Below are 24,465 nucleotides of genomic sequence, written 5' to 3'. Positions count from 1 at the left end.
TGGCTGTAACAGAAATTAATATACTCGATGCTAACTAAGCAAAGGAGGGGGACGCTTGAAAGTCCACAGTTGGATGTATATGAACCTTGGTTAGAGCTTAGAAACTTTAGGAGGAAGTGGGTTTTAGACCTGAACTTCCTTTGACTTCCACATTGAACATAAGGTTAAAAAAGCTTGTTAGGAATTACCTGAGATAGTTTCATGTTTTCGATATTGATACATCACTATGAACATTTTATTACTAAGTTCTATTTTCAAGTGGACAGTTTTAATATTCATATAAAAGATTTTTGAAGGAAGGTAGTATTATACATCTTAGAAAATAATTGTTAACTTAAAAGCAGTTCTCTGCCAGGTGTGATGGTGAACTCTTTAGTCCCATCCCAATACTTGGGAGGCACTGGGAGGTAGATCTCTTGAGTTCAAGGCCAGCTTGGTCTTGTGAATTCTTGGTCAGCCAAGATTACAAAGAAAAGCCCTGTCTCAGAGGGAGGGGGAGGCGTGTAGCTTTCTGACTACCCCTTTCTTTTTGACTGATTGACTTATTTTGTGTGGGGTATGAGTGTGGGTGTGGATGGGTGTGCACACCACAGCACACATGTGGAAGTCTTGTGGGAGTTGGTTTTCTCCTTCTCCACTGTGGGTGCCAGAGCTGGAACTCAGATCATCGGGCTTGGCAGCAAGAGCCTGAGCCATCTCTTGGGCCCTTGACATTATTTTCCTACATACTCATATGAATCCTCCATGTTTTGCTACAAGTGTATTTGCATGTTTAGCTGTGCTCACATCTTTTATTCATCTGGTTTGTTGTTAACACTACACTGGCCGTGTATAGGGACCATTTAAATTGGGATGATTTAAATTAGTAAGGTAGCTTGATTGCTGTCACCTTGTAATTAATCATCCTCTAGTGGTTGCGTAGCCTGTTTATAGTGGGCCAAATAACAACAACAAAATAATCTGTTTTTCAGTTTGATTTTAAAATTTAAATAGTATTCTCCTAAATCCCAGGAACTGTGGCGGTGCTACCCTGTGCTGCACTTTGATTTGTTTCAGTCGTGTGCTGGTGTCAGGGGCAGTGTGTGGCCCTTACATGTGCTAAGGTGCACATGTAATGACTGCTTCCGGATCCGAGGCTTGCTTTCTACCATGGTTGAAACAAGATCTGCTGTCCTGCCATTGTGCTACACATTCCAGGGTCGTTGGCCTGCAGGCTTCCATGATTCTCATAGGAATGCTGGAGTAAGATGCATGTCTGATGGAATGTCCAGTTTCTGTGTGGATTCGAGATCTGAACTAAGGTCATCAGAATTTTATAGCAAAGGCTTTTATTAAGCCATGTCTTCAGCTTCCCTAGTTTGTTTGTTTGTTTGTTTGTTTCCCCTTTTCTTTCTCCCTCTTTCTCTGACCCCACTCACTCCAACCTATAGGGTTTTTCTTTGTTTGTTTCTCATTATAGATGGTTGTGAGCCACCATGTGGTTGCTGGGATTTGAACTCATGACCTCTGGAAGAGCAGTCAGCTCTCTTAATCACTGAGCCATCTCACCAGCTCGTATATTTATTTTTAAAAACAAGTGAGTATATTATATGACTAGGCTTACCAATATGTCTTTGGAATCATTAGATTAAGAGTATTTAAAAATCACTGGTGAAAAGGAGGGCATGGTGGCATATGCCTATAACCCCAGCACTCTGGAGGCAAAGGCAGGCAGATCTCTGGGAATTACAGACCTAGGCCTGGTCTACACATAGTAAGTTCTAGGACAGCCACATAACAGAGAGTTGTCTCAAAATAATTACAACAATAATAAGTGAGACAGCAAAATGCTTCTCTGTTTAAAGGGTATTTATGACGATGGACCGGGGAGATGGCTTAGCAGTTAAGAGCTTCTCTTCCAGAGGACCTGGGTTTGATTCCCAGCACCCACATGGCAGCTCACAACATCTGTAGCTACAGTTCAAGGAGTCTGACGCCTTCTTCTTGTGAATTCTCTGAGTACTAGACAGACACACTGCAGTACACAGATATGCATGCAGACAAACATGCATATGCATAGAATTAAGTGAATGAAAACATTTAGGATAAATATTTTAATAAGCTTTTTATTTTGGATTAACTTGACTCTTCTGCTAGTTTTCTAAAGAATGTTACATTTGTCATCTCAAGAAATTAATGCTGCTATATAAATGTTGATTTAACTTTTAAATTTTATCAGTTTTCCCATTAAGGTTCTTTTTAGTGTCTAGGATCAATCTAGGATGCTGCATTGTATTTAATTAAGGTTTTATGAGCTTTCTGGTTTCCAATATTGTACTCTAGCAGTATGCTCATGTATTATTTATGCATTTCTGACTGTCTTTCATAGACAAAGGGTTTCTCCTTCCCCCTTACACCTTAGAATTTTTTGAGACAGTTTATATAGCCAGGGTGGCCTTGAACTTGTGGTCCTCCTGCTTCAGCTTCCCAGTGGTCACTTATGTGGAATGTGATTGATGATAGGCATCAGTTTTGAAAGGAACATATCATTTGAGACAAAGAAATGGAAACTCCTTTTGATGAGGTTTGTGGTTCTGGAGATGGAATGCATACTGGGGAAGGTTTCTACCATTGAGCTGTCTGCCAGCTCTGAGAAGTGTTCACAGAGGCTCAGAGCACAACAGCAGGGAGATCTGACTGGAAAGGATTCAGGGGATGATCTTCTTGGCTTTGCCTTTGCAGTGCTGGGATCACAGCTGTGTACCACCACATCTTGCTTTATTTGAAACATTTTTAAGATTTTTTTTTTTTCAGTGATGAGCGTATGTGTGTCATTGGGCATTGCACCCCCGTGCAGGCCGTTACAGGTGTTCTCCACTGCCTGACGTGGATGGCGAGAACCAGACTCACCTGCAAGAGCGGCAAGTGCTCTTTAATGCTGGGCCATCTTTCCAACCCGTATTTGAAACATTAGAAACGTTTCAAACGTATTATAGTGTTGGCGTGAGTAACGGAGAATTTGAATGCAGGTGGCATAGTGCACCTGTGGAGGTCAGAGGGCAACTTCAGGAGTTGGTTCTCCTCCTACCTGGGTTCCACAGATCATGCTCAGACCCTCGGGCGTGTACAGTAGGTGTTCTTTACCTCCTGAGCCATCTTGCTGGTCCTTTATTGAAAAATTTAGTAGCTATCTTAAGCTATACTTTATTATACACACAAGTGTGCATGTTTCTAGATTCTAGAGACTTGCATTGTTACCAACTTTTTTTCTGGTGAAGCCACCATAATTAGTACTGTCGCAAAAAATTAAATGGAGTTGTGAATGCATGTAGGGAACCCAGACTCCTGTGAGTTTTGCTGAGCATTTATATGGTAAAGGAAATTGAGATCAAGTACTGGTATTTTGTAGGCCCTTACTCATGTTTCAATTTTTACTGTAAACGACGCTAAAGCGTGCTGTTTACATTTGATTAAATAGGCATGCAGACCTGCTCTGTGCTGCCATCATTTGAAGATTTGAGTTGAGATATGATTCTAACATTTCAAAGTATATGGGTTATAATGGATGCATTTAGCATTGCTATTAGCTTTGAAGAACATTTCCCACTATAATAAAGAATTATTTTATGAATTAAAATGAGGCCTTTTGACTGCTGACACATTACAGTTGTTGGTGGCATTTCTGTTTTCTTTTTATTCCAAATGAAAAATAGGTTTAAGCCACAGCATAAATACCATATAATTTAGCATCAAAATGGGGTTTTGTTGCTTTGCTTTCAAAGAAAAAGGAAACTTACTCACCATAGGCCAAAATTAGAACTCGGAGGAAGTCAGAGCACAGTCTGGTTCCTGGCTCACAAGTGACTGCTCCCAAACATTCTTATGCTCTGCAGAGGTGAGGAATGAAGCTGCAGTCTGCCCGTCACTGCGCATCAGCGGCTTCTGCTCACGTCATAGTCAATGGGATACCGTGTGGGTAATCTCTGGGGAGCTGAGGGAGCTTCCCTTTTTTTTTTTCCTTGATTTTTTGAGACAGGGTTTTTCTGTGGTTTGGCTGTCCAGAAGTGTACTCTGTATACCAGGCTGACCTTGAGCTCACAGAGATCTGCTGCCTGCCTTGGCACAATAATTCGGCAACCCCACCCCCACCCCTACCTTTTTTTTTTTTTTTTTGGTAACCAAACTAGTGTCTTCGACTTCGGTGATTTATTGGTGTAAGCTGATTGATCTTTCTGTTTTTTTAAAAAATCTATTTTTTTTTTGTCTGTGTGGATTTGTGTGCATCCCGGGCTAGTCTTGAGTTTTCTATGTAGCTGAAGATGACCTTGAACTCCTGATCCTTGACCTATCAATCAAGCATTGGGATTGTAAATGTGTGCAGCCATACTCAGTTTCACACATATGCAGTGTGAAAGCAGGACTCACATATGAAATATATAAATATATATTTAAGTCTAGACTCCAACCAAGTATGAGAGAAAATGTTTTCTATGGTGTTTTCTCTCCTCTCTTGCTATCTTGTCTCCCCTCCCCTCTTCAGACCCTTTTCTCATGGTCCCTTTCTCGTTTCATGTCAACATACATACATATATATATGTATGTAAAGCTAGAGTTTTCTTATGACCGAAAACATTTGCCCTTCCAAGTCAGACTTACTGCATTCAACATGGTGATCCCTAGTTCCATTCATTTTCTTGCTTATTTTCATATTCTTTATGGCTAAATAAAACTCCATTGTGTATTTATACACAATTTATACAGTTTTCTTTATCCAGTCATCTATTGAAGGGCATTCTGCTGGTTCTGTTCCTTGGTTCTGTGAATGGTAGACATTGATACGTAGGTGTTTCTGTGACGTGCTGACTTAAGTCCCTTTGGTTATGTACACAAGAGTGGTGTGGCTGGACCGTGGTCCTTCTATTTTTAGTTGTTTGAGAAACTGCCACGCAGATTTCCATAGTAGTCATGCCAGTTTACATTCTCACCTGCATTCTATAAGGGTTCCTCCTTCCCACATCCTTACCAGCTTTTTGTCGTTGTTTGTTTCTTGATGATAGCCATTCTGACTTTAGTGAGCTGGGAATCTCAATGTAGTATCAATTTGCATGTTTGTGATGGCTAGAGAGACACTTTTTTTATATATATTTATAGACTATTTTCTATTTCTCTTTTTGAGAACTGTTTGTTCAATTCATTTGCATGTTTATTTGCATATTCACAAATCAGTTTTAGGGCATTTAATTTTGTGAGTTCTTTAAAGATTGTACATATTATCCTGTTAGGTATACAGGGGGGCCAATATTCTCCCATTTTCATTTTTACACCCCTGAACGATTGGACTTCTGAAGTCTGTGTGTCAGTGTGTTGAAACACTGTCTTTACGCTTTTGTATGGCCGTCTGGATGATTCAGGTCTTACATTAAGGCTTTGATCCATTTCTAACTGGTTTTTATCCAGGATGAGAGGGTGGGATTTACTTGCAGTTTTCTACCTGTGGATGTCCAGTTTTCTAAGCATTTGTTGGAAAGGCTGTCTTTTCCAATATGTACTTTTGAGACTTTGGTCAAAAATTGGATGCCCAATAAATATTTTATTAAAAACTTTCTCACAATACCCTTTAAGCCTTTTTGGTGATTGGTAACTTTTTCAAAAAGCAGACGCCCATGTTCTCTGCCTTAATTACAAATTCACTGCCTTATTTTACACTTGCTTATTCATCCACTGGACAGATACTTGTGAGTGCTCACTGTTTCACATCCTCATGTGTTGCAATGGATGGACAGAAGATTGACAGCAGTTTATTCATTAGAACACAATAGTTGTGTGCCAGAAGAGCCAGGAGAGAGGGTTAGAGGAAGTGAGGCAAGCACTGAGTCCAAACTTCCTATCATGTGGTCCTAGGCTGAGAGCTGAGAGCAGAGTCAGGAGTGGGTGTGCACCCAAGTAAAGATAGCAGGGGAGTGGGCATTTCTCTCTTAACTGCCCACACTGAAATTCCAGCCATTGCAAGTAGCATTTACAAAATGTGATTGGGCAACCGCTGAATATCATAGCCGCTTAAGTCATTCACCCACAGTTAATTGCTAAGTGTCTCTGCCCTAGACTGTGCTCTGGGGTTGGAGGAGTGGGCCACAGAGAGAAGGCACTGTTTGTACTTCCCAGGACTTTATATCTGAGTTTAGGGCTGGTACAGTTCTGAACAATCACAAACTCAAACACTTAGAAGAATTTGACCAAGCACTAGTGTTCCGTGTTTAACTGTCTTCTAGGGCCAGGCTAAGCCTGGGTAGGATGATTTTAAGGGAGAAAGAAGTATACAAGCATGGAGGGTTTTCAGGTTACACTGAAAAGGGCTTTGTAACTATGCTAATCAAACCAAGAAAACCAGTTAACAGATTATGGAAAACCAGATGAGAACCGAGGAAGGTAGTCACTCACACACGTGCTTTAGAGCAGCAGGCCAGGCCAGAGCTGCTGATGAGAGTGGTGAGAGGAGCAATCTGAGCTCATTTCAGATATCAGCTGACAGGGAGGAGCCTTTCCTGGCCACCAGACATTGACTGCTGTGCCTGGGAGAAACCAAGAAGGGCTCAGTGAGGACTAAAGAGTGCCTTTGCCTTCAGTAGGGTTCGGGGTGTTCATACACACAGAGGCTTAGCCTGCTTAGAGGGAAGTAGGCTGGATGAAGAACTATTTTTATGCTTTAGATCAAGGAAACTTTCTAATTTCACAAGAAAACTCTTACCTCTCCTGGCTCCTTCCTGAGCTGAACTGACTGTCCAGGAGGTCCAGGCATGCAGGATGACACATTTATTACATGGAAATGAAGAACAAGTTTTGCTTGTGCAGAGACATTTTTCCTTCTGTAATTCAACTGATCTTTTGGTTATTTCTTTCTTAGTTTGTAGTTTATTTTATGTGTGTGGATGTTTTGCCTGCATGGGTGTACCATGTTCATACAAAGCCCAAAGGCCAGAAGAGGGTGTCAGATCCTCTGGGATTGGATTATGTGGGTGCTGCTAGTTGAACGTGGGTTCTCTGGAAGAGCAGCCTGTGCTCTTAAGCATTGAGCCATCTCTCCAAGCCCAGTTTTTAGTCACATATTAACTAATGTGTGTGCGTGCACTCCAGTGCTCATATAGAAGTAGCTGGCGCTCTCTTTCCATCACGTGGGTCCTGGAGATTGAGCTCAGGGTGCAGCTTTGTGGTCAGTGCCTTTACTCACTGAGCCATCTTCTAACTCTCTTCTGAAAAAAGATTATTTTATGTGTGTGTCTTTGAGGCTATGTAGATGTACAGGTACCTTTGGAGGCCAGAAGTGGACATTGGATCCCTTGGAACAGGAGTTACAGATGCCTATGATCCACATAGGTGTTGGGAACCAAATATGGACTCTTTGCAGGGGCAAGTGCTCATAACCACTGAGCAGTCTTTCCAACCCCATCTTCTAACCTTTGGATAAGTTAGGAAGCTATTCCAGCATTTGAGCCCCTGAGATAGGAGGATAATGAATTAAAGTCTGAGCTTTATCCTGTCAGAGAGAGAGAGAGAGAGAGAGAGAGAGAGAGAGAGAGAGAGAGAATGAATGGAACCACCAACTGGATTTTGTAATAAGTATAGTGTGTAGAAAAACATTATGTGAAATGTTTTCAACTCGATCTAAATTTTTACTTTTAGCTACATGTTACTGAAAAAGAAATCATGAGGCGAAGTTGGGGAGTGGAGGGTGGGTGGCCTGAGAGATTACTCGCCCTTTAAGAGCATTTATGGCTTTTTTTTCCTCCCATGTTTCAAGATAGGATTTCTCTGTGTAGACTTGGCTGTCCTGGAACTTACTCTGTAGACCAGGGTGTCCTAGAACTTGCAGAGATCCATCTGCTGGGATTAAAGGGGTGCACCCCATCCCCCAGCTCTCTTTACTGCTTCTTATAGAGGGCCAGAGTCTGCTTCTTGCACTCATGTCAAGTGACTCACAGCCACCGGTAACCATAGCTCTAAGGGGCCTTACAGGCACCTATGTGCATGTACATGTAACATACCCCGGACAAACGTATAGTCACAGGCATAAATTTTAAACAAATGAATCACAGGGCCAACAGGATGGTGCTTGTTGCCAACCTGATAACCTGAGTTTGATTTCCAGGACCCTCATAGTGAGAGAATCTATGGAAGCCATAGGTATCCCTATTGGAAGCAGCATGGGTTATGTTCTTTTGATCTGTAGTTGTTGGGATTTGTAGTTCACCTCTCTCCTTCCATCTCCTTTCTGTGCTGCCACCGTCCCCCATTCCATCCTAACAGTAGCAATGTAAACCTGAATGTTGTAGTAGATAGGGTACTTCCAAGAAGGAATGGAGGAGTTGGCATGCCAGGCACACAAAGCTAACCAATATTGGTGCCTTCCACTGTCCTGACCATAGACCTGTATTACGGTAGCTATTTTGAATTGTTTAGTTGTTAGGATGATGCGGATTTGTGGTTTCATTAGAGTCCTGTATTAGAATAAGAAGTTAGTTAGCTTTGTGTGTAACGGTAGAGCATATCTGAGCCAAAGCTCTTGGTGTTTTATAGATAAGGAGGCCGTAGTTGCAGTCAGGTGACTTACCCAAGGTCATACAGCTAGACATGGCATAGCAGCACTGACATTTACTGTAATGTTGAGTTTATTACAAGATGGTTTTAACAGCTGGAAAATTAAGCTAAAGAAATCAAATTTATTTGTTAGTCAAACTTTCATTTTGGTGTTTGGGGCAGGGGACTGTCTTTGCTCATATATGTACCAATAGGTCTTAAAGAGAGCCCTGGTCTGGTACTGCTAGGTTATCTGTGGTGTCATTTTAGGACTCAGCTACACAGGAGTTACTAGAAATTTCAAGATATCTCTATAGAAGCAAGTCTTTAAGAGGAAAAGGGGTCTCTGGTGCCTCTGGAATGTCTGCCTACCTGGGATAGACCTGTGGGGACACTTGGAGGGAAAGCTCTGAAGCCAGGATGGGTGACAACAGTGTGAGAGCAGAGATGGCAGGCGGGGCCACAGATACACCAGGAGAGAGGTTTTTGTTCCTTAGGGTAGGGTGGAGAGAATGACTAATGGACGCACTGACGCCGTTTGCTGCAGTTTTAGGTTTACAAGTTTCTTTTCGTTTTGTTTTGTTTTAAATGTGTGTGAATCCAGATCCATCTAGAGTTTTATTGCTTTGAAACAACTTCTGAAAACAATTGCCATTTCTGTAGAAATTTGCACCAACATTGATATCAAAATAGTTTTAGGAAATAAAATCCTTTGAAGCCCTAACATCAGTGGGTAGTGTTCTCAGCAGTGAGGATATCTTGACACTCAGTAGCTGGGTGACAGTCACTAAGCATTACTGCAGACTGGGGGCTGTCTAAAGCATACTCTACTGACCCTGTTTTATATTGTGGAAATCCATCTTGCTTCATGGCATACAAGTAGAAAAAAGCATAGTAAACTTAAGACCTTCTTTGGACTGACTTTAGTTAGATGAAAGGAAAAAGAGAAAGCAGGTGGTGACCTTGCCAACCTTTCTCCCTTACAGTCTCCCCTCCCCAGGCTGGCCATTTTTACAGTCTGCAGGGTCATCTTCAGTTCCTCCTACTCCGAGCCACTTTCCCTCTGCTGTAGGCTCTAGCTGTTCCAGTTCTTATATCCTATTATCCTTGGTAGATTGAAGATAGGCAAGGAAATGTTCCTTTTAACTTACTGCTTTTTGAAGTAATGTAGGAAAAAAGATGTAGGTGAAGTTAGGAAGTTCAGAATCCATCTATGTAGTTGGAGAGAAAGGGAGGGCAAACCCTAAGAGCCACGTGTTCTGGAAGAGAGCTGCTGCTTGAGTGATAGATCTCAGAGGTAAGATTGGAGCCCAGACCTTACGGGGAAAGAGGTGGAAAAGGCTTGAAGACTTTGAGAGTCATAAGCTGATGGTTTGTACAGTGGTGCTTTTTGGAAGTGGTAAAGGAGCAGGAGCCTTGGAGTGTAAGTTTAAGAAAATTACAGCAGTAACATAATAGGAGCAGTGTAGGCTCAGCCAGATGTGGGAAGGGGTGAAGAGGTTACGTAATTTGAGAAATATTTGAGGAGAGAGAAAACTATGTTCCAGCTTGGTAAGTTTACCATGCTTGCTAGTTTTATGCCTGCTTCGCACAAGCTGGAGTCATTGGGAAAAGGGACTCTCAATTAAGAAAAAACCTCCATAAGATCCAGTTGTAGGCAAGCCTGCAGGACATTTTCTTAATTAGTGGTCACGGGAAAGGCCCAACCCATTGTGGATGTTCCCACCCCTGGGCTGGTGGTCCTGCGTTGTATAAGAAAGCAGGCTGAGCAAGCCAGTAAACAGTATCCTCCAGGGCCTCTGTCTGCATCAGCTCCTGCCTCCAGGTTTCTGCCCTGTTTGAATTCCTGTCCCATCATTCCTCAGTGATGGAGTGTGACCCGAGAGTTGATGCTAGTCATGATGTTTTATCACAACTAAGATATCTAGAATAATGAATGGATTTCAAATCCAAATGACTCTTAGTCTCAGAATGTACTTGGAAGATGGGTAAAATGGTGGTGGCACTTTTCATGAGAGTCTGAAAATTAAATGGGCCAAGGCCTTTGATATAAAATGTGATTCACTCTTTATATCTATAACACACGCTGAAAACAAATCCTGTGGCAATAAGAGCTGCCTTCCTTTATGAGATGGACTGAGTGCCTAATAAAGGCTAGGGGAGAAGTACAGAGTAATAGAAAAGGGAGGGCAGCTGGGCGTGGTAGCACACGCCTTTAATCCCAGCACTTGGGAGGCAGAGGCAGGCGGATTTCTGAGTTCAAGGCCAGCCTGGTCTACAAAGTGAGTTCCAGGACTGCCAGGGCTATTCAGAGAAACCCTGTCTTGAAAAAAACAAAAAAGAAAAATAGAAAAGGGAGGGCAGACAGACATTTTCTTTTTACAAAATAGAGGGTGGAACCAGGGCCTTGCACAGGTTAGGCAAGTGTTCTACCACTGAGCTGTATTCCCAGCTCCCAGAATGATATTATTTAGAGAATCTTTGAGAAATATAAGAGAGATAGAATAGAATAGAGGTAGGGTGTGTAGAATAGAATAGAGGTAGAGTTTGTGTGTGTGTGTGTGTGTGATATGTAACACTTTCAAAGAGTAGAATTAAATGAGATGGGTAGAAATTTGTGACTTGATTAAGAGATTTATTTATAATTTTTAAAAAACAGTCTGACATGAGCAGTAGGAATACCATTTTCAATATTTAAAGGAGAGCATCCAGTACTTCATTACACTATTGCTCATATAGAATGGTTTGGGAATTTTGAATTTAACAATTTTTTAAAAAGTCAGCATGAATTTCTGTTTTCTTCCCCCAAATTAAAATGCTTTTCTAGGTATGAGTAGTGAAATTAATATTTTTGACAGTCTTAGAAGACCCTCAGCTACTTGAATATTAACTGTGTAGTCTACCCAGTTACAACTCTGTAGTAAGAACAGAGATAAAGATATAGATACACTTCTTGATTTTGCAAGAATGTAGTTATCTTCAATTTTTATATTCAGATGTTACTTTAACTAGTTTTTGTTGATAAAGTTGAGAAATATTTAGTGTGTTATCATGCTTATTAAATGCACGTGTGTTCAATAGTTATTTGATTAATTATTTGACTAAGTGATGTTGGGTCCAGTTGAGGACTCCAGGATACAGAGAAGAACAGCTTGGTAGAGCTTTTGTTTCAGTGAAGAGACAGAAAGTGAGTGAGTGCCGTGAAGATTTGTGCTGCAAGCGAGTGGACAGTGTAGGGTGGGAAGTGCTCAGGTAACTTCATCAGGGATGCTCTGAGGGCAGAAGGTGAGTGAAGAAGAAAACCTAGCAGACATTATTTCAGTCAGCCAGCAGGAGACTGTGAGTCAGAATCCAGCCCAGCAAGAACCAGTTTTGCACCTTAGAGGAAACAGAAAAAAGCTGGTCTGACAAGAACACTGAGGCTAGGCTAGAGACCAACAAGAAATGAGGCTGAGGAGGTAGGCAGGGACCAGAGTGTATTGGACGTTATTAGCCACACATTATAATTTGGGTGTAAATGGAGGCCAGGTGGAAACTCCAGTCAGTGTTGTGACATGGTCTAGGCAGGCGTGTTGTATAGGTGTGATTCTAGCCAATGGACTATTGGGTAGAAAAAAGAAGAGGATCCTTGTAAGTTCAAGGCCAGCCTGGTGTACATAGACTTCTCATACTTCCAAGATTACATAGCTAGACCCTATCTTAAAAAAGAATTATGGAAGTTTTGCATGTATTAGGTAGACTGTGGTTTCCAGTGTATAAGGACCAAGCTGTTAAGATTATAAATTTTACTAGTCTTTAACATGTATTAATGCTGGCGTCCCTATTCCACCTCTTTCTTCCTTTTATGTCACTTGCTACTTTTGACCTTAGCAAGTTAGGTAAATGTTAGTCCCATTTGCTGAGATGAGAGACTGAGGGAAGAGCAGGTTTGTTTGAGGTGGAAGTGGGAATGAATACCTGTCATTCATTGTGTTGGGCATTAAGTTTGAGATGCTTCTGGGACATCTGCTGTGCTACAGACGGTAGGAAATGAGTTTGAAGTCAGCCCTGGAAAGCAAGGTTGGCGAGCTAAGTTTTGGAATCTAGTACATGCCAGCTTTGAAGTGAAAGAGTGGAAATTTCAATTTTGCCACTGCTGTATAACTAGACAAATTACTTGACCTTTTTGCTTTATTTATCTCATTATAAAATGAGGGTAATAGGGTCTACCTTACAGAGGTGTGAGGGTTGAATGAGTTCATATTACCAAGATACTTAGAATGTCCTGATACACGTTACTCATCGCTCTTTAACGTTTATTCATGAATAGTGCCTTAAAGCATCAAGTTAGGCAAGTTAGAAAAAAGCATAGGGTCTGGAGAGGAGGCTCAGTGGTTAACTGAGTTGTGCTTCCAGAGGTCCTGAGTTCAATTCCCAGCAACCACTTGGTGGCTCATAAACATCTATAATGGAGTCTGATGCCCTCTTCTGTCATGCATACATACAGGGAGACAGAGCACTCATATATATAAATAAATAAACTTAAATTAGTATATGTAGAGAAAAAGACAAAGATCAACTTTGAAAAAAGCTGTCTTGAACGGCAGGGGAAGGCCTAGAAATAACCACTGAGCTGTTTAGAAATGGTTTCAGTGGAGTGGTGGCTATGAGCTGGAGGTTCTTAATTAAAGATTGTAAGTATGGATGACAGGCTAGGGAAATTTTGCTATAAAGGAACACAGAGAGGGGCAGCAAAGATAGCTCAGTAGGTAGAGTTGCTTGCTTTTTAGTCTGAAACCTCAGTTGATCCCTGGGACCTTCGTGTGGAAGGAGAAAACCAACTCCTGTAAGCTGCCCTCTGACCTCCACACCTGTTCATGTGAGTTGTCACTCTTCCCCCAACCCCATAAACACAATCGATCTTCTAAAAAGGGAGGCACAGGGAAGGTGGAATAGTAGATAGAAGAAAGTGAATGTGTAAGGGGATGTCAAAGAATGGTACTGGTGGGTTGTGTAAAGATGGTAGAACAACAGCCTGTGTGCTAAGACTATCCGAGTAAGAAGAGAAAATAGTGATGCTTTGGTGACACTAGAAATTGCAACAGCTACAAGTCGAGCTGCAATGAAGTTAAGTATATAGTCAGAGCGATAAGGGCATTGAGACACTGAACCTAGAGAATGTTAATGGAGATACATACAGGTAGACTAGTAGATTTGGTTATGGGAAGTGGGGTAGTGCTCTCCGATTGCCTTCCACTTTCTCTAAAAAGGAGGAGCAGGACTGTCATTTATGAGTCAGAAGTAGCATTTGATGCTGGGGAGAGTGGTAATGTTACAAGAGGCATTTTGGAAAATGGAAGAATTACTAATCAGGGAAGACCTAGCAGGCAGACTGTCAAGATCTGAAAGTTTATTTGACCTTTGATCTTTAGTTTAAGAGTGATTTCAGTCATCAAAGGAGGCTGTGTAAATCCGCCCCCTCCCCCCCAGAAGAGCTGACTCATGAAAGGTAAAGGCAACAAGAGTTCTGCTGATATTGGAACTTTTCTAGCTCTGTGACTAGGAGGGTTGCTTATGGAATATTCTTCAGGTCCATGGCAGGTTACAGAATTACTAACTATGAGTAGGCCATAGGCCTATTTGTTGCCTGTGTTCATTGAGTATATCATGTTTTATGATGTTACTAAAAATATTTGTGTTGCTATCCTTGAGTAATGTCTGTTTTGCACAAATGGTATCAACATTAAACAAAAGCAAAATGCTCTAATTGAAAACCAGTTTTCCTAATAGTCATGAAAGCTCACCAAAATTCCCATTTGGACCTGAATCCCCTTAAGCTAGACTTCCTAGTTGCATTGCTTACTCCACATCTGTTTGATTACAAAGAAATTCAAAATCTGTTTTTTTGTTTTGTTTTGCTTTTTTTAGGCGCTGGAGAATCTGGTAAAAGTACCATCGTGAAACAGATGAAGTAAGTTCACCCAGGGCCTTCTAAGACTGAATTTCCTTCTCTTCATAAAAAGTTTATAATGTTTTCATTTTCCATTCATGGTATTGACTTGCGGTTTTCTCCTTTTTGAAGAATCATTCATGAGGACGGCTATTCAGAGGACGAATGTAAACAGTATAAAGTAGTTGTCTACAGCAATACTATTCAGTCCATCATTGCAATCATACGAGCCATGGGACGGTTGAAGATTGATTTTGGGGAAGCTGCCAGAGCAGTAAGTATTTCTCATTTCCTCTTCCCTTGCTGCTCTTCAGTAGGCACAGTTAAGCCAAATTTGTGTCATGTTTTAGGGAACAAGAAGATAAAATGGAACAAAATACCGTGTGTCTGTTTTTGAAGTGTTAGGTCTGACTCAGGAGACAGTAAGTTACTGCCGCATGCAGAGCCCTGGAAATGGAATTCTGTAGATGGGCTGTGTGATGGCTGTGTTCAGTTGCTTCCTTTGCAACACCATTGACATATATTTTATAGTAGTTGATGATGCTAAATGTTACTCTAAAAGACAGGTTGTATATGTTGTATATTTAGTCTTGCTTTCAGAGCTGTAGGGGGTCAAAGGGAAAAAAATTCCCAAAATAAATTCTGTAAGGACATAAACACTAACATCCCAATTTTAGAGGTGATTTTAGGTGTTCAAAATATCTTATCACTGTCTTTCATTGAATTCAGGGTTCAATTAGAATTGGGTTGTTACTTACTCTAATATAACTCTTTAATGCTTTAGATATATCAGAATTTAAAAGTCAGTTAATAACACTTAGTACACTTTGGGGCAGTTTGTGAAGTAGGATGTTTGAAGCCAGTGGAGAAAGGACCAAAATGAAGACAGGAGGTCTTATGTTGTTTCCAGCTCATTTTCAAGAACGTGCTAGAGAAGTATAGAGTCCATCAAAGGGTGCCAGCCATGTTCCGTGGTGCAGTTCTTAAGTGCCCTGGGAAATAAATGGAAGGGGGTTGGGAGGGGGAGGGCTTTGCCCAGAAAGACAAAACCTATGTGCTCGTGAGCAGCCTAGGGATGGCTATGAGCTGCTCGGTTTATCAGCTGCAAGTTAGGGTTGATAAGTGGGAAGTGAAAAGGAAAATATTCAGAGAGCTGCTGTGGCTTTGACTTGTTGAGTAGAATATATCTTGGAGGTGAAATAAGGGATCAGGACCTAGTTAAGGGTTGTGGGAGAAAAGAACAGTAAGAAAAGAAGACTAGGGAGATATGTGAGTGACTTTTACTGTCTCGTAACAGAGTTCAGGGCCTCTTCTTCCTCCTGGGGATGGTACTCGGTCTCAGCTGTGCTGGGTGAGTCTGTGGACAACATTTAGCCCTCAGGCTGTTTCCTGCCCCTTTTTTCTTTTTCTCTTTTTTAAATTTTGTTTTTAATTATGTGTATGTGTGTGTCCACATGTGCATATTGCATGTGTGTGGATCCCCTTGAAGGCCAGAGGTGTTTGATTTTCCAGAGCTGGAATTATAGGGAGTTTGACACTACTTCGTGTGGGTGCTGAAAAATCAAACTCTGTCCTGAAAGAGCAGAACATGCTCTTGACTGAGCCATTGCCTCATACCCCGTTTTTGATTTTTAAAGACTGTCTTACCTAGGAGTCCAGGCTGGACTTGGATTCACAGTAGTCTTGCTGCACATGCTAGTTTTTTATTCTTAGGGAAATTTGTTAGTTCAAGTAAAATCTAATTTTTAGTCAAATCTTAGCTTCTTCCCATTTGAGTCATGCTGACTACTTCTTTGAACTAGAATTCTTTTATGTTTTTTTTTTCCCTTCATGTCACCTAACTACTTCTTTATAATATTGGTTGTATTTTATAATTGGTTAATTATACTGTGTTTATTCGTTTTTCTTCTCTCTGTTGACTTTTTCTCCTGTTATTTATTCCTTGGTTTCTCACATGTTTTTCTTTTGCCCCTTATTTTGTCCCCATCCTCCATTCACCTCTGCTTCCCGACCGTTCCTCTCCCAACTCATTTCCTTCCTTCAGATGTCATCAGGTTCTGAGAGTTAGAGCAGTCGGGAGCACTGGCTTGGCGTAAAAACACGAGTTTGTTCTCTAGAACTCACTAAAAGGCCAGGTGCTCATGGTGTGCATGTGTTCTCTAGTGCTGGGGACACAGAGACAGGATCCTTGGGGCTTTCTGGACAGCTGAATCATTGAGCCACAGGCCAAAGAGAGACCCTGTCTCACACAAACAAACAAACCAAAGGGCAGATGGCTCCTTAGCAACAGTGCCTGAGACTGTCCTTTGCTCCACACACATGCTAATGTTCACGCACAGACACAGCTATTATCATCAGTACTCCTGTCACCCGATGGCCCTGACATTCTCAGTCCCTCTCAGGGCTCCTGAGTCACCTAGCTTTACAGCATCTATGCAGCCTACTCTGAGAAGGAACGTGTAAAGTTTTAAACTCTTTTTCTCTCCTAGGTAAGGGTTTATATTTGTATTTATCATTCTGTTCCTCTAGTTTTAAATGGTTGCTAAGAGAATGAAAAGAGTAGAGCAGAGTAGGAGACCATTTTCTTTCATCTCTGCTAAAGTGTAGAAGTATGAAGTTTGTTGTGAAGAGGGGACTCTAAGTCTATAGAGCAGGTTTACTGTGAGGACGCTAGGGCAGGCTGATGAGCAGTGAAGTAGGAGGGGAAAATGTTTCTCTAAAAACTCTACTCAGAGCGGTGTCAGTATGTGCTAATAATCCCTGGATTTTCAAGTTTCTAAAATTTGAGCAACATGGTATTAAAAAAAAAGAAACAAATAATTTTTTGTATACCTGCTTAAGTATAGGTCAAATTTCAGGATCTGTGTAGTTTTAAATGTTAGATAAAGCAGTATACAATATGTGGAAAATATCGTATTTGTCATTTAGTGGTTTGGGCAGTTTGTTTAATGCTTAACCATTTCTTAATCATTCGCTTTTTTATTTAAAAAGACGATGGTGGCGGTGATGGTGGTGGTGGTGGTGGTGATGGTGATGGTGATGATGATGATGATAAGAGGGGCTGGGAAAGTGGCTTATGGCTAAGAGCGCTTGTTACATAAGCATGAGGACTGAGTTAAAACTCTAAGTACCCTCATTAAAGGAGAATCAGGTATGCAGCGGTAGCCTCAGTACTAGGAGACAGAGACGACAAATCCTGGGAGCTTATTGGCTACACAGTCCAGATAAATGACAAGCCTTGGGTTCAGTGAGAGACCGTGGGGCAGTTGACAATGTCTCAAGGGAATTAGGCAAAGAGTGTTAGAAGACGTCAGACTTCTTTCTCTGGCTCTCTTGTGTGTACACACCTGAGTGTGCATATATACACACATACATACAACACTCACTCCTCCCACACCAATGAGAAAGAAACAAGAGGGAGAGGAAATACTGATCACACATGGAGTTTGCTACAAGACGAGCCACAGTGTTACTAGAAAGTTTGGACAGAGCCTTGATTGATGCCAGAGTTTGGCAAAGTTAATTTGAATGCAGCATGGTGATTTTTGTGGGTGGGAGGTAGGTGGTACTGCATCTGTGTTCCACAGTGCCTTTGCTTGCTAGTGGTCATTGTCTTAATGACTACTTAAGATATAAATTCTCTTCTCCCTTCACTTTTTAGTTATGTATTATGTGATTTTTGTTGTTATTGTTGTTTTTGGTTTTTTGGGGTTTTGGGGGGGTGTTTGTTTGTTTGTTTTGAGACAGGGTTTCTCTGTATAGCCCTGGCTGTCCTGGAACTCACTTTGTAGACCAGGCTGGCCTCGAACTCAGAAATCTGCCTGTCTCTGCCTCACAAGTGCTGGGATTAAAGGCGTGTGCCACCACTGCCTGGCATATTATCTGATTAAAAAAAACTTCATCTGTATAGTTATTTTAATTTTTAGGTAGATATTAGATTCATATAGCGAAATCTTTGAGCTCAGTATTTAGTTTTGTTGTTGTTTTGAGACAGGATTTCTCTGTGTAGCCTTGGCTGTCCAGGACTCATTCTATAGACCAGGCTGGCCTTGAACTCAGAGATCTACCTGCCTCTGCCCTCCTGAGTGCTGGGATCAAAGGTGTGTGCCTCCACTGCCCTGCTGTCTTCAGGTTTAAATACTGCACGTGGATAAAATAAAGAAAACTACCACAATTCCTGCCTGAGAGTCATGCCCTTCTGATCCTGTCACTCTTGCTGTTCCCCCTCCAGCACCTCTTCCTCCTGTCGCAACAGAACATTGTTGGTGTTGCTTTGGGGGAAATCTAGACACTAAATATTTTCCCTAAGGGGTCAATTCTTGTTACTAGGCTTTCTCCTTCTTACATGCCTTCATTTCCTCTTCCATTTCTGCTGTCTCCAATGAAGGGGAAGGAAGAACAGCCTTTGCCTCAAACTCGATTAATGTTTTAGTCCCTGTGCCATGGTTAGACTTACTTCTTTTGTACAAAACTTTTCATTTCTATGTAGTAGTAGGTAAGTGCTCTACCACTGAGATGCACCTTCAGCAGTTCTGTGAAATAAAAATTCAGACATGGGGCTGGTGAGATGGCTCAGTGGGTAAGAGCATCCGACTGCTCTTCCGAAGGTCCAGAGTTCAAATCCCAGCAACCACATGGTGGCTCACAACCATCCGTAACGAGATCTGGCGCCCTCTTCTGGAGTGTCTGAAGACAGCTACAGTGTACTTACATAAAATAAATAAATAAATCTAAAAAAAAAAAAAAATTCAGACATGTGGGGGGNGGGCATATGAGTGTGTGGAAGGTGGAGGTTGGCTTCAGGTGTTTCCTTCTACCATTTTTCTCCTGATGTTTGGAGAGCATCTCTCCAAGTCTGGAGCATGTCCTTGGCCAGATTGGCAGGCCAGGGATGTCCAGGATCCTTCTTCTATCTGCTTCCCAGCACTGAGGGAACAGGTTTGTACCATTGCATCCAGCTCGTACATGGATCTGAACTCAGGTCCTCATGCTGGCACAGCGTGCAGTTTATCTCCTGAGCCATCCTCCCAGTCCTCAGTAAGGGCTTACCTTAGCGTTATTACATATACTTGTCTCAGAGCAGAGTCTCCACCCCACCAGTGTCATAAATCATAAGTCATCAGGGTAGAGGGTTGCAAGTCCATCAAGAGACCTTTTCTGAGGATGGTGGTATGACATGGAGAATTAAGAGGAAGGCAGATCATTATTCAGCTATCTGTATTTAGAATTGTAGTGGGAGGGTGGGCTGGGGATTTAGTTGCTAGTTTTCTCATGCTACCTTGTCAGGAAAGGTCTCTATAGCACCTCTTCTAAACTATGATTCTGCGCGCGCACATAACTGTGTGAAAAATGAAACTCATTTAGTCTGAAGAAGTGGGAACTCATCTGTCCCTGTCTTAACTGTTTTTCTCAGGATGATGCCCGACAGTTATTTGTTTTAGCTGGGAGTGCTGAAGAAGGAGTCATGACTTCAGAACTAGCAGGCGTGATTAAACGTTTATGGCGAGATGGCGGGGTGCAAGCATGCTTTAGCAGGTCCAGGGAATATCAGCTCAATGATTCTGCTTCATAGTAAGTGATTTTTTTTTTTTTTTACTTTGAAACTGTGATAGACAATAAGTTGGTAACTAAGCAGTGGTGGTGCACACCTTTAACCCCAGAACTCGGGAGGCAGAGGCAGCCCGATCGACAGAGTGAGTTCCAGGACAGCCAGGGCTACACAGAGAAACTCTGCCCCGAATAAATAAATAAATATATATATATTTTGGTGACTCTAGAGAATGTTCATTGCCTATCCTTAAGGAAATGTTTAAGTACTGATGTCCAAAAGTTTGTAGGGTCCTGTGCTACAGTTGTCTCACTTTAAGGTTATCTCAGACATCTATTTATAATAAGCAAGTAAAGTTGAGACATCTAGATGCTCTCCGTATAGGACAAAGCACTGATAGCTAGAGGGGTAACGCCCCCTACTCACTCTCACACACACACACACACACACACACACAGAGCTGCCCCACCCCTTAGTTATTATTGTACTTGAGACTGGATCTCACTGTGTAACTCTGGCTGGCCTAGAACACACAGAGATCCCCCTGCCCTGCCTTACATGCTAGGATGAGATGTGCAGCACCACCACGGGTGTGCCAGTCCTTTTATACTCTCTGTACTGCTGTACTGTGAGGTTTTCTGGTAGTAGTCATTACACTTAACCTTTTTTTTTTTTTTTTTTTATGTATATGAGTACACACTTTAGTTGAACAGATGGTTGTGATCCTTCATGTGATTGTTGGGAATTGAACTTAGGACCTCTGCTTGCTCTAGCCAACCCCACTTTTCTCCGGCCAAAGATTTATTAGTATAAGTTCACTGTAGCTGTCTTCAAACGCACACATTTATATATTCATTGCTGTATTTTTAAAGTTTACTTTTTGGGGGACCTGGTGAGTACTTGGCATCTGTACCTCCTGCCCCCCCACCCCCTGCCCCAATCAAGATAAAGGACTTTTGGTTATTAAGGTATTTTCTCTAGCCTTATATTTTCCCATTTTCATTCTGTCACAATTGTTAAAAGAAATGGTATATATAAATGCTATTTATAAAGCTTACTTTTACTCTTTCAGTAGAAATAATTTGACAAACAATAAAAGGATTCTTGCCGTCTTTTTAAAACTAAGATTGTCTTTATGTGCGTATACTGGTAGTTTAAGCAATTCAGTGGCCACCAGAGGTAAATTTTTAATCATTTCTTCTGTCATCCATTGAGTAAGCTCTGACTCCCCCAACTACATGTTATTTATAAAGTTGGGTCCCTCTGTCACTGTTCATCCAAGCTCAACTCTATGTTAATGGTGGTATTTGGTTTGTAGACGATCTGAATGGCACACTTAAAGTAGTGCATCTGCTCTTCTTTTTTTTTTTTTTTTGGGTCTGGAATCAGCCTTTGTCTTTCCCCTACTCTCTTCCCCCTTTTTTTGAAATGGGGTCTTGTTACATAGCCCAGGCTGGCCTGAAACTTTGTATCTTCCTGATTTGTCTCAAACATGTGGCATCTTGCCTCTGCATCCTCAGGTTCTGGGTTTATAAGCTTATACTCACATATCCACCTATATTCTCACTGAATGTAGTTCTTCTCATTTTCACATCAAGTATCATTCTTTAAGAAGCTGTCAGAGGGCATATATCCAGAAGATGTCCCAACCGGTAAAAAGGACACATGCTCCACTATGTTCATATCAGCCCTACTTATAATAGCCAGAAGCTGGAAAGAACCCAGATGTCCCTCAACAGAGGAATGGATACAGAAATTATGGTACATTTACACAATGGAGTACTAATCAGCTATTAAAAAGAATGAATTTATGAAATTCCTAGCCAAATGGATGGACCTGGAGGGCATCATCTTGAGTGAAGTAACACAATCACAAAAGAACTCACACAATATGTATTCACTGATAAGTGGATATTAGCCCAAAACTTAGGATACCCAAGATATAAGATACAATTTGCTAAACGCATGAAACTCAAGAAGAATGAAGACCAAAGTGTGGACACTGTGCACCTTCTTAGAATTGGGAACAAAACACCCAGGGAAGGAGTTACAGAGACAAAGTTCGTAGCTGTGATGAAAGGATGGACCATTTAGAGACTGCCGTATCCAGGGATCCATCCCATAATCAGCTTCTAAACGCTGACACCATTGCATACACTAGCAAGATTTTGCTGAAAGGACCCAAATATAGCTGTCTCTTGTGAGACGATGCCGGGGCCTAGCAAACTCGGGAGTGGATGTTCACAGTCAGCTATTGGATGTATCACAGGGCTCCCAATGGAGAAGCTAGAGAAAGTACCCAAGGAGCTAAAGGGATCTGCAACCCTATTGTTGGAACAACATGATGTACTAACCAGAACCCCGGAGCTCTTGTCTCTAGCTGCATATGTATCGAAAGATGGCCTAGTCGGCCATCAATGGAAAGAGAGGCCCATTGGACTTGCAAACTTTATATGCCCCAATATAGGGGAATGCCAGGGCCAAAAGAATGGGAATGGGTGGGTAGGGAAGTGGGGGGCGCTATGGGGGACTTTTGGGATAGCATTGGAAATGTAATTGAGGAAAATATGTAATAAAAATATTAAAAATCAAAAAAAAAATAAAATAAAAAACAAACAAACAAAGAAAAAAAAAAAAGAAGCTGTCAGATAGTTATGTATGCAGCTGACATAAACTTAAGTATCCAAGAACTTTTAACTTTTTGTTATTCTATTTTCATATGGGTCTTGCTGTGTAGCCCAGACTTGCCTGGAATTCATGGGGTCCAGGGTTACAGGTCTTTGTCACAATCCCAGTTTGTTTTTTTTTTTTCTGCTGTATAGTGCATAGCTCACTTCATATTAGATTTCAGATTTTTTTTTTTTTTTTTTTTTAGCAATAATACAATTACCATGTTTTTAAAATTTGCTTTTGCGGTATATTTGAAACCATTCTTGTTACTGTGTCTACGTAGAACCTATTAACTTCCCTATACTTGATTCACTTTTTTCTCTCATTGTATGATACTGAAGATTTAATATTTTTCTGCCCTTCAGTGAGTTTCAGGGTACCTTTGTTTGTTGTTTGTTGGCACTTGGGATTGAACCTAGGCCTCACACGTGCCAGTACTTAGCCAGTCCCAGAATTAACTTTTGCCAAGCTGCTAGTTTAGTCTGTTGATTTGTCATGTCCATGGTTGACTTTACCAAGTAAAAACCAATATGCATTTTATTTAGCTACCTAAATGATTTGGATAGAATATCCCAGACCAACTACATTCCAACTCAACAAGATGTTCTTCGGACAAGAGTGAAGACTACAGGCATTGTGGAGACCCACTTCACCTTCAAGGAACTCTACTTCAAGTAAGTCATAGCCTGTTCCTGCCTGGGTCTGGCACAAAGAACCAAAAGTTTTTTGCTTTTGTTTTTGAGTCAAGATCTCACAATGTAAACCTGGATGACCTAGTTCTTGCTGTGTAGACCAGGGTGGCCTCAAGTTTGCATCTTCCACCTCTGCCTGCTGAGTGCTGGGGTTGCAGGTGGATACCACATGCCTGGCTTACTGACTCCCCCTAGTTAGCCTCTCTGTCTGGGGGTAAGATCTTTGTAAGCAGTGTTCCTTGGTTTAGAAACTTAATATTTAAGAGCCATTAGCTTAATGTTTTATCTGATTACACCCCACACATTTATTTATTTTTCTCCTCCAGATAGCATCAGTATTTAGAGGAAATTAAATGTAAAATTAAATAATAGTTTACCTACCATTAGAATTCATTATACAATTATCAGTTTGTATTTGTTTACATTTTCAGCACGTTTTTGTTAGTTGCCAAATAGGTATTGACTATTGCTAGAAGGATCAGAACGTACTAAATAGGTAGACAATAACGTATGGATGGCTTCATCCTGATGTGCTGACAGTAAAACAGGACTATTTCTTAGCAGTACCACTCCTCTCAGACGGCTCCCCTTCCCGTTAAGGTTAATGGGCCAGAGCTAAGCTCGGGGGCCTTGGGTTTGTACATGCACAGCATCATGCTCAATTAAGTTTGTAGTGCAGGGCAAAATAGGCCTGGGATTGAGGTGTTTTAGAGAGGTGATGATGACATAGACAGTAAAGGACATTCTAGTGTTTGCAGAGAATTTTTTCATAGCACCAGCAATTCCAAGAAAAAGCCTCTGCTCTTCTTTTTGTTAGTAGACTTTAAAAAAATACTAAAACTGGTTTTGGTTCCTTTTTTCTGTGTTTGTAACCTTTGAGGTCAGCAGTAACCTTTTCTCCTTTAGTGTGTGTTCAGTGTTTAAGAAGTTACCTGGTGCCGGGCACGTCTTTAATCCCAGCACTCGGGAGGCAGAGGCAAGCGGATTTCTGAGTTCGAGGCCAGCCTGGTCTACAGAGTGGGTTCCAGGACAGCCAGAGCTACACAGAGAAACCCTGTCTCGAAAAACCAAAAAAA

At 41.4% G+C, this 24,465-nt stretch overlaps 1 protein-coding gene across 1 annotated transcript in view; it reads left to right on the top strand.

The window, feature by feature from the left end:
* Nucleotides 1-24,465, top strand: part of Gnai3 (G protein subunit alpha i3) — a 39,476-nt gene that overhangs the window by 7,120 nt on the left and 7,891 nt on the right. Inside the window, exons 2-5 of the mRNA XM_021157518.1 lie at nucleotides 14,458-14,500; nucleotides 14,612-14,753; nucleotides 19,893-20,050; nucleotides 23,243-23,371. Of these exons, the coding sequence (XP_021013177.1) occupies nucleotides 14,458-14,500; nucleotides 14,612-14,753; nucleotides 19,893-20,050; nucleotides 23,243-23,371 (472 nt within the window). The remainder of the gene's footprint in view (nucleotides 1-14,457; nucleotides 14,501-14,611; nucleotides 14,754-19,892; nucleotides 20,051-23,242; nucleotides 23,372-24,465) is intronic.

This window comes from Mus caroli, chromosome 3 (assembly GCF_900094665.2).
Source record: "Mus caroli chromosome 3, CAROLI_EIJ_v1.1, whole genome shotgun sequence".
In the NCBI taxonomy this organism is placed as follows: domain Eukaryota; kingdom Metazoa; phylum Chordata; class Mammalia; order Rodentia; family Muridae; genus Mus; species Mus caroli.
This window is presented reverse-complemented; position numbering and strand designations above follow the sequence as displayed.